The sequence below is a fragment of the Perca fluviatilis genome, chromosome 21 (genome assembly GCF_010015445.1).
Source record: "Perca fluviatilis chromosome 21, GENO_Pfluv_1.0, whole genome shotgun sequence".
Classification (NCBI taxonomy): domain Eukaryota; kingdom Metazoa; phylum Chordata; class Actinopteri; order Perciformes; family Percidae; genus Perca; species Perca fluviatilis.
In genome coordinates, this window is record NC_053132.1 from 30,607,723 (window position 1) to 30,625,042 (window position 17,320).

General features: G+C 44.6%; 1 protein-coding gene, 1 long non-coding RNA gene and 1 other non-coding gene across 3 annotated transcripts; all 3 read right to left on the bottom strand.

Annotated features, from left to right (window-relative positions):
* Window positions 1-2,676: 2,676 nt before the first annotated feature.
* Window positions 2,677-2,748, bottom strand: trnaw-cca. Its single transcript has one exon. It is a non-coding gene; the product is annotated as a tRNA-Trp (tRNA).
* Window positions 2,749-5,729: 2,981 nt separating this feature from the next.
* LOC120551469 lies at window positions 5,730-9,473 on the bottom strand. The gene is made up of 3 exons (XR_005637880.1): window positions 8,965-9,473; window positions 7,555-8,706; window positions 5,730-7,237 (listed from the first exon to the last, which is right to left on the bottom strand). It is a non-coding gene; the product is annotated as an uncharacterized LOC120551469 (long non-coding RNA).
* A 1,895-nt stretch (window positions 9,474-11,368) lies between these two features.
* Window positions 11,369-13,901, bottom strand: LOC120551470. The gene is made up of 2 exons (XM_039788933.1): window positions 11,674-13,901; window positions 11,369-11,598 (listed from the first exon to the last, which is right to left on the bottom strand). Exon 1 carries the CDS (start codon window positions 13,793-13,795, stop codon window positions 12,962-12,964), a length of 834 nt encoding a protein of 277 aa, XP_039644867.1. The 5' UTR covers window positions 13,796-13,901; the 3' UTR covers window positions 11,369-11,598; window positions 11,674-12,961.
* Between the last annotated feature and the right edge of the window lie 3,419 nt (window positions 13,902-17,320).

Here is a 17,320-nt window from a genome sequence, read left to right on the forward strand (position 1 = left end):
TGTATGTAGCTAACTACGTTAGCTAACATTAGTATCCAGAGTATATCAAATCTTAACTGGCTTGTAACGTTAAAGCTAAACGGTAACGTTTACGTAGCGTTTCAGTTTAAGCTAAATGATATGAAAATGACTTGAATGGGCATTAACGTTAACTCACACAATGATGCTTTCGACTTAATATAATGCCAATTTCCACTCACCACGAAAACAAATGGACAATAAACTAACACATGAATCAAGCCACGGTTTAAATTCCCATGTCGGACACACTCTCTTTAAATTGCTTTAGTTTTCAAATTATTGGCTTTGATTTGGCTGAGGATGCCCATTGGAATTGTGGGTAACGCCTGATAAATGCCATGTAAAATGAATGTATACGAATTCTCATGACTCATCCATAAAATGGGAACTTTAATCAGGTATATGGTCATGGTGAGTTGGGCTCTAAGCTAAATCACATTTCCTCTAGCCTCGGCTGCCACTGTAGTACTTTCTCAGTTATTTGGTCTGCTGAAAATACGAGCCCATTAGATTGTGTTGTCGTTTTGTTATTTTTGATGTGGCCTCTACTCGCTTGGAATCGAACCCTCTTCTAAAGCACCAGGCCAGGAGAAACAGGCTGCATTACCATGTTCGGCCACAAGGAGGTGTCAATGGGCAGGTGGCGCTCTTTCCCAATGACTCACAGATCTGATACTACTGCTGGAGCCTCTCTGTATTTGATCTGTATCTGATCTGTATTTATACAGTGCATTTCTAGTTTGAACAAGTAGCCTACTAAAAGAACTTTTACATATTACAGGAACCATTCACACATAGGTGTGTGTGTGTGTGTGTGTGTGTGTGTGTGTGTGTGTGTGTGTGTGTGTGTGTACGTTCTTATGGGGTGGGTGGGGGTGAATAACCAGTGATCAGTAAGTGTGGCCCTGATCTAAACATCTGATCTTTTCTCTGCCCTTGTCCTCTTCTTCCTCCTCCTCCTCTTCCAACTCTTCCTCCATGAACTTGTCCTGAGGTACATCCCATGTCCCTTATTTGATATCTCCTTGACTCCTCTGTCCTCGGCTGAACCGGAAGTTGTGCTGTCCCTCCTCAGTGAAGGCCGTCTCAAAGCTCTTATTTCTGTCCTGAGGGCCGAGGAGCAAGCTTCGAGGAGGGAACGCCTCGGAGATATAGCCGATATCAGCCTTCCCTGAAGCTCGAGGAGGCAATTTAAGCAACATGAGATGCAGCTCTGGTTGTCGTCCCCTGCCTCTCCCTCCTACTCCCCTTGCTCTCTGTCTATTGTCGGCATCCACTGTTCGAAGCAGGTAATCTGACCTTTGACCTATTTATAGGCCTATACTAAAAAGCAGTGATTGGTTAGTGATCAGTTAAGCAAGTAGTGTTTACTCATGTGAGGAGAGTTTGTGACCTGGTGAAAAAGTGTAGCATTTTGATTGGTTGTGTTTGGAAATGGACAGCAAGTCACTTCCTGTCAGATTTTTGTGTCTTAGGTAGAGAAGCGTGTGTAGTGTGTTTTATGCAATTGAAAACTGAGTGAAAGGCTGAGAAATAGCTTATGGTCTTGGAGATTTGGTGTGTAGTTTTGCTCTTTAAATGAGAGGTTTCAAAAATCTAAAGATTTTGTGTGTAAGTTGTTGTAAAAAACTGTAACCTATTATGAAGCCTGTTCTTTTCTTTAAAAACGAAGTGGGGGATATTTACTTTGGGGTTATTAATGTATGGACATAATTGTTATGCATATCTTAATGTAACTTGTGATTTTTGAAGTAAGCCTTGGATGTTAACCTGACAGACTTGGGCCTGCTGACAGTAAGTTTAGATGTAGTGATGTGTACTATCGTAGTAGTAATACATCATCACAACAACCTTTTGATCTTCACTGTTTAGGAATGCAAGTGTCCTGCCACAGGTCAGGGGACAGAAGATGGGAAGGCGACTTGGCCCTGGTTCGCCCTCATGGACGAGGCATTAGGGCAGTCTGCGGCAGTCACGCCCCCCTGCCTTGTTGCCTCGATCCAAGAGGACAAACCAGGGCCAAGCACTGCACTAGAGGAAGGGATTGGGATGAGGAGGAGGAGGAGGAGGATCCATTCCTCCAACTCATCAAGGATGACATAAAATATCAGAGAGAGGCAGCTGAGAGGAGGGAAGCAGAGGCCGAGGTCAAAACGTTTTTAGTTTTTTTACTGTTGGAGAGCTTGGCGGAAAAATAAAAAAATAAAGTAAATTAAATGTAACTGGTTTTGTCTTTGCCCCTTTTTTTATTATTCAATATAAACTGTCTATGTCCATTTAAATAAAGAAACGTATTGTTCTTTAGACTGCAGTAGAAAAAACTGGGTAAGTAACAAATAACTAGCATGTGAAGCCTAGAACAATATCTTCACCCTTTTTACATTTTGTAGTTAGGTATTCCAAGCTCTACAATAACATTCGTTTCATCTTGGTTACAAAAACATATTTATTTAAACATTTATATATTGACAACTGTATACATGAAGCAAAACATTAATTCAAACAACATTCTCATATCTACAACTATATACAACAACTTAAACATTTACAACTATATATACAACAACTTAAACATTTACAACTATATACAACAACTTAAACATTTACAACTATATTCAACAAGACCAACTGCTGGAGCTGAAGAAACAGAAACATTGACCCTGACGTGATTTGAACATGCAACCTTCTGATCTGGAGTCAGACGCGCTACCGTTGCGCCACAGAGTCTGAAATACTGTTTACCAAACTGGTGACAAGTCCAACACTGGGGGGAGACATTGATTAAAAACATTGTAGTAGTCAGTTTAAAGGTGAGTTATAAAGGCTATTTTCAGGTTCATACTTGTGTTTTGTGTTTCTTCTAGGACATGTTTATATACTTGATATTCAAAAGACACTTTATTTTTCATATACGGCCTATGGGTGCAGCACCTGTACTCTCTGTTGTAGAGCTGTCTCTTCAAAATCCTTCCTAAAAAGCCCAGTCTGCTCTCATTGGTCAGTGTTTCCAGGTCTCTGCATCATTGGCATCTGAAGCTGTTAAACCAAAAACTAAACAACCAGACAAGTTCCAGCAGGAATGTGATCTGAAATTGGGGAGAAATGAACATTATGTGTGTCTACCACCAGTCTAGACGTTGTACTGCCCTCTACTGTTTAATATGCGGCTACAAGCTCCCCTCTGCCTTCCTGCACTAACTCCAGATGGGTCACCAAAGAAGCTTTATAAAGCCCTGAAAATAAGTTATGGTTAACATGTCTCCAACAAATCCACCAGTTAACCATAATGTTAAAGATTCAGTAGCCTACTATATAAATATGGCAGGGAAGATAAATTAGGTATTTTCTCCATATCTCTTAGGAAGTTGTGCCAGATTGTGCTCTATTTTCTGCCCTGTGTGACAGCAGTGAGACAGACACAGCTTCGGAGTCAGGCAGTCAGATTTTCACCAGCAGTCAGGGAGAGCAGGATGCGCATGGCGAGGAACCAAATGTGTTAAGCAGTTTAGCTCAGCCCCGCAGTGAGCATGGTAGCACTCTAAACTGTCTAAAGTGCACAGCATTTTATGATACATTCATTACTCTGAGACCTGATCAAGTGGTAGAACTAGAGAGAAACACCAGAAAGCAAAGTAGAGAACCACTATGGCATGATGCGCGCAAGCTGCGCATAACAGCAAGCACAGCCAGCAAAGTGCCTCAGCGTGAGACAACTGACCCAGATAAGTTTCTTGCTGAACACCTGTATCCAAGGTTCCAGGGGAGTCGGGCCACAAGGTATGGGAAGGAGAGTGAGGGACTTGCAAAGGAGCATATTAAAGAGAGGGTCTGCAGAGTGATTGACAAAGGGTTGGTGGTGTGTGCAGGAGACCCATGGCTGGCAGCTAGCCCTGATTGTATCATTGATAATAAGCTACTAGAAATAAAATGCCCCATCACCCTCAGTGCATGCACATCCATTAATGATGCATCACTGCTAAAAACCAAGACATCAGAGTGGAAGACGGGCAGTACATTATGAACTCAAAAGGCCCCAAAGGCTACTATAGTCAGGTACAGTTAGGGATGCACTGTCTCGGGCTACAAACAGCCAGTCTTGTTATTTGGACCCCACTACAGCACCTGGAGCTTGATCTGCCTTATGACAATGACTTTGCCATCACATATATGCAAAGGCTACGTAGCTTCTACTTTAAACACATGCTGCCAAAAGTTGTGGATGAATTTGTAGAGGGAAGACTGCAGTTGAGCAACAACTACATGGACATGTTCTCAAAAGCAGCTCATTAGTGCAGAATCAGAAACTTATTTATTGCCAAGTCACACTTATAATTTATTTGCCTTGGTGGTTGGTCCAAACATAAACATATTTAACACTGATATGAAATAAACAGTAAATACAGAAACAAATATGTACAATATAACTGATAGATGTATTTTAAGTACAACAATTTGATAACTGTTTAACACTGAGAAAAAAGAGGCTGTATGAATTAGTGCAGGATGTGCAAATGTTTATGATATATAGATCTCATGTGTTGTTTGAATGATATAGAAAATTAGTTCCATTCAGAAAGCCTGGGAGAAGAGGAAAAAAGCTCTTTATCGAGATAATCTGTAGATGAGAATTTGTTGTTTGTATATACTGTGTGTGAGTGTGTGTGTGTGTGTGTGTGTGTGTATATATATGTGTGTTTGTATATATTTGTATTCATGTATATTTCTCTGAATGATTTGTATATGCGACTGGAAGACGTTTGCTAAATAAGTTTGTGTTTGTTAAACTAACTAACTCTAGAATCAGTCCAACATGGCAGGGCAGAAGGGCCATGGCCTGTTTTTTTCTGAAATTCATCAATCAATCAATCAATAAATTATTTATTGCTAGTTGTTGGTGTTCATTACTGAATCTATACTGCATTACTGACTTAGCGTTACGGGAAGGTCATATAGTAGCGATGAATGTAGTAACTAACGTAATAATCAGTCCTGCTTTATTTAGGTACCAGTGGTTTCCCCAGATTTGAAAGCGCTGCACAAACAGTCAATAGTTTGTCTATTGTGCAAAGACTGTTCGATCGTTTCTCCGTTTGATCATGCTGACTGGCAGGGTGTTCCGCAAAATTCTGTAACACTTCAGTCTTCCTATGGCCCTTTCCACGTGGATTGTCACTCGTGACATTTTTCTAGAGTGTGTCACCTCTAATCCTGTCAGTTGTTTTCTTCCCTTTGTAGATGCTGGTATGTGGAAAACTGAAGCCTTGATCAGCCATTACGTGGTCTCCTTGTTCAAGAAGGTCAATCAACCCAGAATTCTTTGTTATAACCTTGTCACTAGCACGACCCCCCCAGACTCTTGATAAAAATGTAATAGCCCCTGTTGGACTAATGCCAATTAGGAACTTCACAGTATTATGTGACTTGTAGTGGGAGTAGGTGATTGCTTGTGTTTGCAAACTAGTTGGCCTCTGAATGAACACTTCACTACAGTCTATTATACATCTGACATGTTGGAAAGCTGTAGTCTTGAAAAGGGTGGGTAGATTCCTTCTGATATCTTTTCTGGATGGCCACCGGCATTGGAACTCTTTAGCCATTACCTCGAGCCATTCATGGAAGATGTATGAGACAGTTCCACAACTCACTCTGAAGCGAAAAGCTAGGTCTTGATGAGTTAAGCCTAGACAAAGCTTCATCAGGACCACAAGAAACTGCTCAGGATGGGTAAGTATGGTTGATGATGCATTCCATTTTGTTGTCAGGTAAGTGAGAAGGGTGAAAAACACAGAGGCAGATGGTAGACCGGTGTAAAAATGAGTGTGCTTGTCATCATTTAAAATAAAATCGGACTTGCTACCAGACATATAATCATGTAGGTGTTTTTCTTAAGATTCCAGTTTCTTCTCCAGTAAAGCCAGTTTTCTCTTCAATTCAGTGTTTTCATTTTGTAGCTGGTCAATGTCTGCCATTGACAGATCCGTACCCACCACAACAGTGCATTCCTCTTCATGGTCAACATGGCTGACCTCTATGGAAGGTGAATCGATGGACACAACTAGAGATTGTCTACCCTGGCTTCTCTGGTACCTCTCCAACTTCTGGGAACCATGGATGTCTTCTTTGTGTGCAAATATTGATGGAACATAATCTGGGTGACAGAAACAGTTAGCATCATACATTCCTGGCATAATCCATATATGGTTACATGTACTATACATGTTCATTCCTGTGTAACAATTGCACTCTTTATGATAAAACCATGATCACATGACATGAGACACAAACTGGGTCTAGAGGGCAGCATACTGGAGCAATTAAATTACTGTAACTTTAGGTTATTTATTTGTATAGCGTATATTGATGGAAAAACAATGTTGCTCTTATGTTTTGGGTAATTTTTCTTAGGTTACCAACAGAAAATACTCGGGTAATGTAACGCTGTCAAGTAATTGGAAACGGGTGTCACAATACTAGTCAAAATGTAGCTAAAGCTGTCAACTGACGTTACAACACTGGCACCGTAGCATTGATCTAACGTTACAGTTTAGCTAGGTAGCTACAATCAAGTTAGTGAAGTAAGTTAGAACTATTGCAGGTTTTTTTTTTTACTGGCAGCTAGCTATCACTTAACATGAGTTTATTAGCTGAAACGAAGTCCTTGAACTCTTGCCTGGCTGCCAAGCCTCTCTTCGCACAGCGGTGATCCATGCTCGCTGTCTCCCCTCTTCTTTAGGAAACCTTTTGGAGATTGCGTTTGTTCCTGAGGGCACCCAACAGCGCAACATCCCAACTACAAAGACCCAACTTCAGTCTGCTCATCAGTCTCACTTTCACTGCGTTTGTAGTCGGTGCCATATTCGCCGGTAAAACCTAGCTAAATAGTAAACAAACGCAGCTGGACCGGAAGTTAACTTCGGGCCAGACGCATCACCATGACAACTCCGAGCGTTTGCTGAATCCGTCTATACATTCATTTTACATGGCATTTATCAGGCGTTACCATCAATTCCAATGGGCATCCTCAGCCAAATCAAAGACAATAATTGCATGTCCTTCTGGCCACGGTGTTTATTAAGCAGGTCGTCAATAGCCTTTTTCATAGGGGTTGGCCAGCGCTTGTGGTCCAACACAAACACCCTCCCACCTGTCTTCACAGGTCCAGTGCGAGCACCAGATGGTGAGGAAAGCAAGGGGAGAGACAGCGGACTTCTGGTTTCTATAACAACAGAAGACAGAGTACAATAAGTCATTCTGGCCCAAAAAAAGATAAAACAAACAAACCACAAAACAATTCATACACTTGTATGGGTGAAAACTCACTTTCCAGTTGGTAAGTTTGTTTAGAAAATGGCTGATGGATGATTATGTTTATGTAAAAGTCTATTCAATAACACATGCAATAAAGTTCTCATATTGTCTCCTCTCTAAGAAAAGAAAGATGTAACTCATTTATAAAGGCTATTAATATGATTGTAGGCACTGCTAGTGATACAGAAGTTTTGTCCACCACTTTGTCAAGTGTCAAATGTTTACCTGGCCGTGTCTGAGGCTCAGGAGTTGAACTTGGAGTCACATCTGGTTTAACAGCAGGAGAGCATGTAGCAAACTGAAAGAGCTTGGCTGGTGAGCTGGAAGATGACTGAGGAAGCTCAGCCTGGGCAGTGGGTGGGCTGCTTTGAGGAGGGGGATTTAGGGCAGGTGTTAAGTCTGTCTTGCTCCTGTGCTTATCCCAGTCTAGAGGAACTGGGCGGCAACCAGGCTCAACATATTCCAAGCCAAACTTCTCTCCAGTGTCTCTGCCAGTGAAATGAAAAGATGCATACTTCACATGCCCCAGCACTCTTTCAGAGACTGCATTTAGTTCTGCCATTTAAGCTGGATCAAAGACAGTTGGGAGGTGAACATCTGGCTGTTTCAAGTCCACCAGGCGCTGATAATTCCACCGTGCCACCCCTGTCATCCCCTGGGCTTGGAACGGCTCTGTGGAGACGTGTGTTCCAGTGACCCACTGAGCCTGATGGAAATGGTATCCCTCTTGCTGTGAAGTGCCTCTGATGGGGAACCACACAGGAACTTGAGCACCTTCCCCCTGCATGTGGTTTAGCTGCAGTGTTCCTCCGTTCCGGTACAAGATCCCACCTTCAACCTCAGGATCACTCAGGCACCCGCGCAAGATGTGTATGCGCTGAATGCGTCATGTCTTCAGCATATAGGGCTTGAAGAGAGGAACGCCGTTTGGATCAGTTGCGAGGTAAAAGTGCTGGAAAACTCCCTCAACTCTCTTGACGAGCTCCTCAGGCTGTGGAATTCTGGTCCTGCTGTGCTCATGAATGTGTGCCTTTGTTGGGTTGGCAGGCTGAATGCCACAGAAGGCATATGCCTCTTTAAGTCTCTGCAGGTCTTCCTGATCCACCACTGAAAAGGCTGCCGACAGGAACTGAGCAAATTAAGGAACTGTACAGGGGATGATGCTCTGACACACACTCACGGAGGAACCGTCTCAAACAGTGGAACAAGTCCAGCTTGATAATTATGTTTTTATTGTAGTGGGCTCTTGATGCACAGGTGTTCAGCAGGTCACCAGTAGTGGCAGCAGCAACAATGCCATTAGTAGTTGTCCAAGCATCCCAGTTCATGTGCTCTCCTGTGTAAGATTCTGCAACCTTAAATGCTGCGCAGCAATCCCTGAAAGAAGAAATAGAGACACAGTATAGCCATTAATGTTAAAGCAGTGATATCAATCCCTATTACACTTCAGTGTATTCAGTCATAAAAATAAAATGAATGCAAAGTGAAATTATGAAAAATTAAAAGCAAGGTTAATTGTGATTATTAGCTGTTCATGTCACCAATGAAAGTAAAATATACCGTTTATATCTTACCTGTCTACCCGCTGGTAGTGGGCCTTCTCTATGCCTGCAGTGTTGTAGCGGTGTGCTATACCTTCATACATGGGCTTCAGTGACTTTTCTGTCTCAGACTGCACCATCACCCATGAAAGGATCATCCAGTTCTCATTCATGACTGCATATGATGACATGGTCCCAGATGAAAAGGTGACCTTCCTAGCAACTTTCCGTGTGGTCTGAGCGGAAAGCCTGTCCAAAGGTGCCCTGAAGAAGCTTTGTGATAGCACCCTCCTGGTGTTTGTACTCATGCAGTAGGCAGTCAGTTAGGTAGTGAGAGATCCCGTTCCAGCCATCTGAATCCCCATACTCTCCAAAGGGAGCTGGCTTGGTTTCCTGTCTTATGAACTGAGTGATGGTTCTTAGGTCATACTTTCCTGCCTCACCATCCATGACATTCTGGCAGGTAAGGAGGAAGGCCAGGTGAGCACGTTCATATTTCAGGTGCATCATCTCCATGATCTGCTTTGCCATGTTGGTGGGTGAGTTACCTGTGCGCCTGAGCTCGTCCATTACGGATTTACAGACAGTGTTGGGAAGGATACTTTCAAAACGTATTTCGTTACAGAATACAGAATACATGCCCACAAATGTAATTTGTAACGTATTCCGTTACGTTACTCAATCTGAGTAACGTATTCTGAATACTTGGATTACTTCAGGATTACTTCCACATTGAATTGCGTTTTATAAGTGTAGGAATGCAGCTATCACATCCAGCTTACTAAACAGGCCTATAATGGTGTGTTCTTTTTATTCCAACTAGCTGAATGTGTACCTGAACAAGCAGATAGATTATTGTATTGGTAGTCCCGAACTGCATACTACAAAAATCTAACCGCAGTCTTGCTACCACGAGCTAATTTTACGTTAGCTAGCATGTCAAACGGGGCTATCTTTAAACGGCTCTGGAGCTAGTAAATCAGCAGGTAGGAGAATGTAAAGTCGCACGTCAATGTTAAAATAGCAAGGTGACCAGTAAAACTACAGCAGACGACTACACCTGGCTAATTAAAAAAATAGCTTACTTTAAGATGCTTTTTCAGGTTGGAGGTGGAGTAATTTGGACGCTGAAAGGAGGTTGGTTGCTGGCAAGCACAGGTTGCACTGCACAGTTATATTTCATTCTCCCTGTTCGTTCTTTAATGTGAAATGCTGTTTGAATTTCCAAGATAGAAACTTATTCCTGCCCTGGCTCTGTCGTGCCGGTTCCAACTCCATTGTGACTGATCACGCAAATAGCTATTTTTTTCGATTTCATATCGGGGCTTCTGGGAAATGCATAGAGTTGCCTTAATTTAGTCAGAGTGAATAAACTCGTGAAACAGAGAAGTATCGTCATGTAATCCATTGATTTCAACAATGTAACTGTATTCTAAATACCAACGATTTAAATTGTAACTGTAACCGAATACAGTTACTCATAATTTGTATTCTGAATATGTAACGCCGTTACATGTATTCCGTTACTCCCCAACACTGTTTACAGATGGCCTTCTTGTAGGTCAGTATTGCCGGCAACAGGTTTGTGAACCTCTTTGGTAGTTTTTCCAGCCACGGTGGATTGTCATGTGGCGACACGAGAGCTGACTGAACAGAGGAGGTAGTATTCTAAATGAGGCCCACCTCAAACACACCGACAACGCCACCCTGGGAATTTCACCCAGAGAATGCTATCACTTACTAATGAATGATTTTACTTCCAATTGCAAGATTGATATATTTAAGGTCACACAGGTCAATATACAAAGGCGCCAAAGACGAGGTTCAACTTACAAAAGAATACAATTTTATTTCAATAAAAATCAATAAAGTTAAAAACAAACAATTTAAAACACATTCACACTAAAAAGGGGAAAAATAATTAGGGCTGAGGCTTACCAGTGGAGGGGGAGAAGGGAACGAGGATGGTAAAGGGGGATCCCAGGGAAAGTCACCCGTGAACACACAAAAAAAAACACAACAGTGAACACTGCAAATGAAAACGGGGAGACACAGCACACAGGGAAGGAGATAGCACCACCCGGACACCAACACCGCCACCTTCGGCTCTCAGCAACTAAAAATGGGATGAGAAATGGGAAACAAACACACACACACACACAATTAAAGGGGTTCACTCCACAAGAAAGAATATCAAAAATCAATATAAACAACGTTATAAAGAAACAAATTTAACACAATACAGATACAATATAAAGGCCAGAACCAGTATAGGTTCCCACAGGCCGTACAAAACAACAATTCAAAAGAAAAAGACTTACAAGAAACAAAACACTTATAATTAACACAATAACATAACCAAAGAAACTCAATGTTTAAATAGAAAACTCACAGCGCCAAAAAAGAAAAAAATATAACTAAAACTTTTAACTAAATTGAAAAAATGGAAAGTAAAGAAAGAAACAACTAAATCAACCAAATTAATGTAGGGAGCCAAACCCATCAGCTACATACATTCATTCATATAAAAACAGGTGGTTTATACATTGGCCCAGTAGCCCTAAAGGCAACACAGGCGTGCAGCAATAGTTACGATACTCAGGATTTTTAAAGGACAGCAGCAATCCCGGCAAAAGCCTTCTTAGGCAAAACAGCAGCCTCGGCAAAACAGCAGCCAGTAGTTGAAGTGCTAAGCAGCTAACAGGGATCTCCGGCAGCTTCAGTGTTCCTAGCGTTTATAGAAAATAATAATTAACACCAAATAAGTTTAACGAATAAATCCGACCCCATTTAGCCCACATACCGCTCAAGCAGAGTTTTAGTAGACCCAGAGGGAGGCAGCTCCGAGCATGCAAACCGCAGCAGCTATCAGTGTTACTCGCTTTTCATTCACCGCCGTTCAACCGGTATGGTGAAGGACAACCCGCCAACTGAAGATCTACAAAGCGTTCAGTATATAATAACGGCAACAAAATAACAGTGACAATGAGTGTGGAGGCAGCCAAGCCGCTATCCTACCTGTAGCACAGCAAAACACCTCACGGAGTGAGCGACCCGGAAGTGTAGAGGACTTCCGTCACCAACGAGCAAGAGAGGGCGGAAGGGGGACAACTAGCTGCTTTTATACCGGGCCCTGAGGCAGTGATTGGTCAAAAGAGCGCCAGGTAGTTAGGAGTTCAACTCATACTGCTACAGTCAGCATACCACCTTTTCTGGCAAACTTTACAGCACAGACTGGTTGAAAAAAGATAGTACTGTCCAGTGATGCCAACAATCACACAAGGTCTACCAACACCTGCAGAGGCAACTTGGCAACAGTGTTGTTGTTCCTCAGCCTTGCCATTAAGTCATTCTCTGGCTTCCATATAAAAAAGGGATGGAGCTGAAAGTACTTGGGGATGGAAGATCAGAGATGCCGTCAATTAATTCTGGCTGGGGAGGGAAACGCCACAATGACACCATCTTCATGGGGTTGCGCACAGTGTAATGGGGACTCTTACTGGTTATGAAACTTAGTCACCGATATGGGGTGTCTAGTCAGGACACGGAAGGCAGGGATATTCCTTGAAGGTTTTAATATATACTTTCAAATACAGATGCACAGGCACTATATCTTTAGACACTTTACAGTGTAAGTGTGGTTCTAAAGGAAACAGAAATAAACATCAATGTTAACTAACATAAATACAATTGAGGCTAATAACTCCCTATTTACTTAAATATACAGTGCTCAACATGCCCTGAAAACGCTAACTACAATAAGAATGCCATAAAGCTATACAATGGAGATAAAGGCTGTCACTTACTGTAAACTTTATAATAAATTGCGAATATTAACTTATCTATACAATATAATATAACTGTAACTTACTTGTGGTCACTGACGCACACAAACACCAACTGAAAACTTAACTGATTAACTGAAACTCAACTGACAGCCCTCTGCAAGCCAGGGCATGTCTCAACATGTTGGAAAAAAGGGGGCGTGGCCTGAGCGAACACTCTGCACAGGCTCTGTCCATGCTCACGGCACTTGAGCCTTTTGCACAGCCGCCCCATAATTTACAGTGTAAATTATCTCCCAGAAAGGCTCAACTATCCCCAGGAGCTGTCGTCGAGGCATCCTCTGGGATGGCAGGCAACTCAATGAGCTTGGCTACTGGTCTGGTGTAGGTCCTCTCGTCCACCTGCACCTCAGCAGTCCTCACTTTACCATCGACACTCCTAATGGTCTTCGTGACTCGTCCCACAGGCCACAGTGCACGTGGTAACCTTTGGTCGATTACCATCACCACCGTACCAACAGTGAGGTTCTCCGTGTCCTTCACCCATTTCTGTCTTGACTGCAGGAAAGGTAAGTAGTTCCGTATGAAGTGGGTCCAGAACTGGTCAGCTAACACCTGACTGTGCCGCCACCTTCTCCGACTGAGAATCTCAGATTCAGGGTACACCACTTGAGGAAGCGAAGAGTTTGGCCGCCCCATGAGGAGGTAGTTAGGAGTTACGGGATCCACATCAGCTACATCTGTCGACACATAGCCCAGTGGCTTGGAGTTGAGGATTCCCTCTACCTCAATCAGAACTGTCTGCAAGACTTCTTCGGTAACTGTCTGTGCTCCCAGAGTAACGTAGAGTGCAGCCTTAATGGATCTTACCTCCCGCTCCCAGGCTCCACCAAAGTGAGGTGCATTTGGTGGGTTGAACTGGAAACGGATCTGGTGCTTGGCCATCTGGGTCTGCAGCTCTTCGCACATGGCCTCAAAACTCGCTTTGAGCTCATGCTCCCCTCCGCGGAAGTTGGTCCCACAGTCAGAGAGAAGCTCGAAGGGAGTTCCCCGTCTAGCCACGAACCTTCTGAGTGACATAAGGAACGAGTCGGTATCCATGTTGGACAGCACATCTAGGTGGATGCACCTGGTGGTCATACACTTGAAAACTATTCCCCATCTCTTGTCTGTACCCCGACCTCTCTTGACATGGAACGGGCCAAAGCAATCTACTCCTGTAGAATAAAATGGAGGCTTCAGGAGGCGGAGACGACAAGGGGCAGATCTGCCATCTTAGGAATAGCAGGCTTTGCTCTCCATTTCTGGCACACCGGGCAGGATCTCTGATGGCGACGCACAGCTTCGCGGCCCTGGAGGATCCAAAACTTGCGTCGGACCTCTGCAAAGACCCTCTCGGATCCAGAATGGAGTAACTTGTTATCATACTGTCGTATGATAAGTTTGGTAATCTGGTGCTTAGGTTCTAGCACAATTGGGTGCACAACATCTTCTTCCAGACTAGTAGAACGGCGCAACCTACCACCTACTCGGATGAGGCCCCTAGAGGCGTCATACTCTGGAGCAAGTGACAAGAGCCGACTGCTGGATGGAAGTGCTTTCCCTGTTTGTAGGCACTTGACTTCGTCTGGGAAGCTATCATATTGCGCTCTCTGAAGGATTCTGAGTTCTGCCTCTGTGTAGTCATCTGCACTGAGGGCGCTTGACTGGGAGGCTGCCCCATGCAGTGACCTACTTGTTGCCTCAAGGAGATCTTTGAAGGTAGAGTAGTCTTCAGCGGCTGGGATCTCTGGAGCAGTAATGGCTGACATAATGCCACAGAATGCAGACTTCTTCATTTCCGTCTCATCTGGGACTTCCACGAAAGAAGTTGTGGCTGGCCAACTCTCACGTGGTAGCTGAAGGAAGGCAGGACCTTGACTAAATTGGTTTGGCTTGGCTAGGTTGGACAGTGTCATCCCTCTGGTGATAGCATCTGCGGGGTTATTCTGTGTGTCCACATACCTCCATGACCGGTGATCCGTCAGCTCCTGGATCTCAGATACACGAGTCCCTACAAACACCTTGTATCTGCAGGACTCTGACTGTATCCGTAAGTACTGCGTGGTGGAGTCAGACCACAGCACTGTGTCCCTCAACTGAAGGGTGAGCTCTTTCTGAATCATCTGGGCAAGCTGAGCTCCGGTGAGGGGCGCGAGCTCAAGGCGTGGCATTGACTGTTGTTTCTTTCGGTGCCACTCTTGGAGCGTGCAAGCAGCAAGGCTACATGGACTTGGCCAGTTGGATCCTCACCACGCAGATAAGCAACTGACCCATAGGCCGGACTCTGATGCATCACAGAAAACGTAAAAATGAAGGGGTTTTGCCTTTTAAAAAAACCTCGGGGGGGGAGTTTCGGAAAAAAAAGATTTTTTTGGGGGGGGGGGGCCCTTTTTTTTTCTTCTCCTCCCTGGGTGTTGGGGGGGGGTTTGTTTTTTTTGTTCCCCCCCCCCTCGCTGTCTTTGGCCCACAGTCTCTGGACCAGAACTTTGGCCCTTGTGGTGAAGGGCAGGATATGACCTAGAGGGTCATACTGGCTTGCTAGTATCTTATAGATATTTCGCATGGTCGTCTGACTTGGGGCTACCGGGCGATGCCTGTAATGGAGTGTGTCCTCCATGAAGTGCCAACTGAGGCCTAGCGTCATCTCCTGAGCTTCACCATGCATCTGAGAAACCCATCTTTCGCTACTGTCCGACTTGGCCTCCTTAGGCAGGTTGTGAATCACCTCTGGCTGGTTACTGGCCCACTGGCGGATATCGAAGCCACCTGCAGCTAGAAGGGATCTAAGCTTTGTCACAAGGTTACTGGCTTCTTCTTCAGTAGGTAGGCTCTGCAGGCAGTTATCGACGTAGAAACACTGTTCTACACTGTGGCGGACATTTTCACCTGGTTGACTTGACTCATTGACGTGTTTCTGTAGAGCAAAGATCGCGCAGCAGGGACTGCACGTCGTCCCGAAAGGCAGGACCTCCCACTGGTACACTGATGGTTGTTCGTCCGTCTTTAGGTTCCTCCAAAGGAACCTCAGCAAGGGCTTGTCTCTGTCCAGCAGGCGGACCTGGTGAAACATCCCTTTAATGTCTCCACTTACTGCGACTCGATGCTCTCTGAAGCGCAGGAGGACTCCGAGGAGTGAGGGTCCTAAGGCTGGGCCTGGAAGGAGGTAGTTATTCAGACTTTGTCTGCCAAGCTGGAAGCTGCAGTTGAAAACAATCCGTTCCTTGCCGTTGTGCCTGACCATGTGGTGGGGCAGAAACCACGACTCCTCTGACGAGTCCGCCTCACAGGAATCAATCTTGGTGGCATACCCAGCAATCTCCAGTTTCTTGATCTCCTCCTGGTAGGTAGATGCACGCAGTGGGTCTTGTACTAGCCTCTTCTCTGTGTTTCGCAGGTTTTTCATAACAACTTCCTTTGAAACTTGCAGCTTGGGCATGTTTGGGACTCGTAGAAGGGGTGTAGCATACCGACGTACTCCGTTTACTTCTACACGGATGGTCTCGGCCTCCAATAGGTCCACTGAGTACTTGTCCTGTCTGGATCTGGTCACCAACCTCTCACTTTTGAAAGGCAGTGTATCCAACTGCCACAACCGTTCAACTTGACTGAACAGCTCAGCAGAAGGGGAGGAAACTGTGGTGAACAAGCACTGTGTGGTGGGAAGCTGTTGCTGCAGATACTTTGCCGGACCCTGGAGTGTCCACCCGAGATTAGTCTTGACTGCTGCGGGACCACCAGGGGGACCCAGATGCACTGGCTCAATCGGAACGATCAGATCAGCATTATCAGATCCAATCAGGAGGGTTGGCTGAGCTCCATCGATGGGTGGGATTGCCAGACCGCGTAGATGCCGATACCTTCTCTGGAGCTGGGTAACTGGGTAGCTGTACTGGGAGAGGCCTAGGTGTTCCCCTGTGAATGCGCCTTGAATGGAGAACCTCTTTGATGGTTGGGAAGCTGGAGCAATAGTAAAGGACACACGTGATCCTGACAGTGTCTTGATGTCTTGGCGGATAGTACGGAGTGTGAGGTCTTCTGCTTGACCCTCTACTCCCAGGTGGCGCGCTGCAGATGAAAGCAGGATGGTTCTCTCCGAGCCATCATCCAGCACTGCATACGTGTCAAACACTTTATCCTGGTATTGCAAAATGACTCTGACAATCTTTAACAGCACCTGGCTATATCCATTTGGCTGATCCAAATAGTGAGTCTCTGATGTCGACCTGACGGTGGGCTCGTTCTCACTCCTCTGGTTGACTTCATGAAGGACGGAGAGGTGTTTTGACTTACAAAGGTGACACGGCTTCTTGAGGTCACAGGCAGAGGCTAGGTGAGAACGACCACATCTCCAGCACCTTCTCTTGACTTTAATCCAGTCCACCATCTCTGCTTTGGTAAGCTTAGCGAAGCTCTCGCATTGACTGAGGTAGTGCTCTGCCTCGCAGTAAGGGCAGTATATCTTACCCTTCCCTTGGGTTTGGATAGAATGAGCTACTTGGGAGGGCGTGTTGGATGGATGGTTACTGGCTCTGTCTGTCCCATGCATAATAGTAGTGATCTTAACCTTGGATTTCTGCTGCTTGAATTCTTTCTTGTCCTTCTCACTGTGAGCTTGAAGTGAGG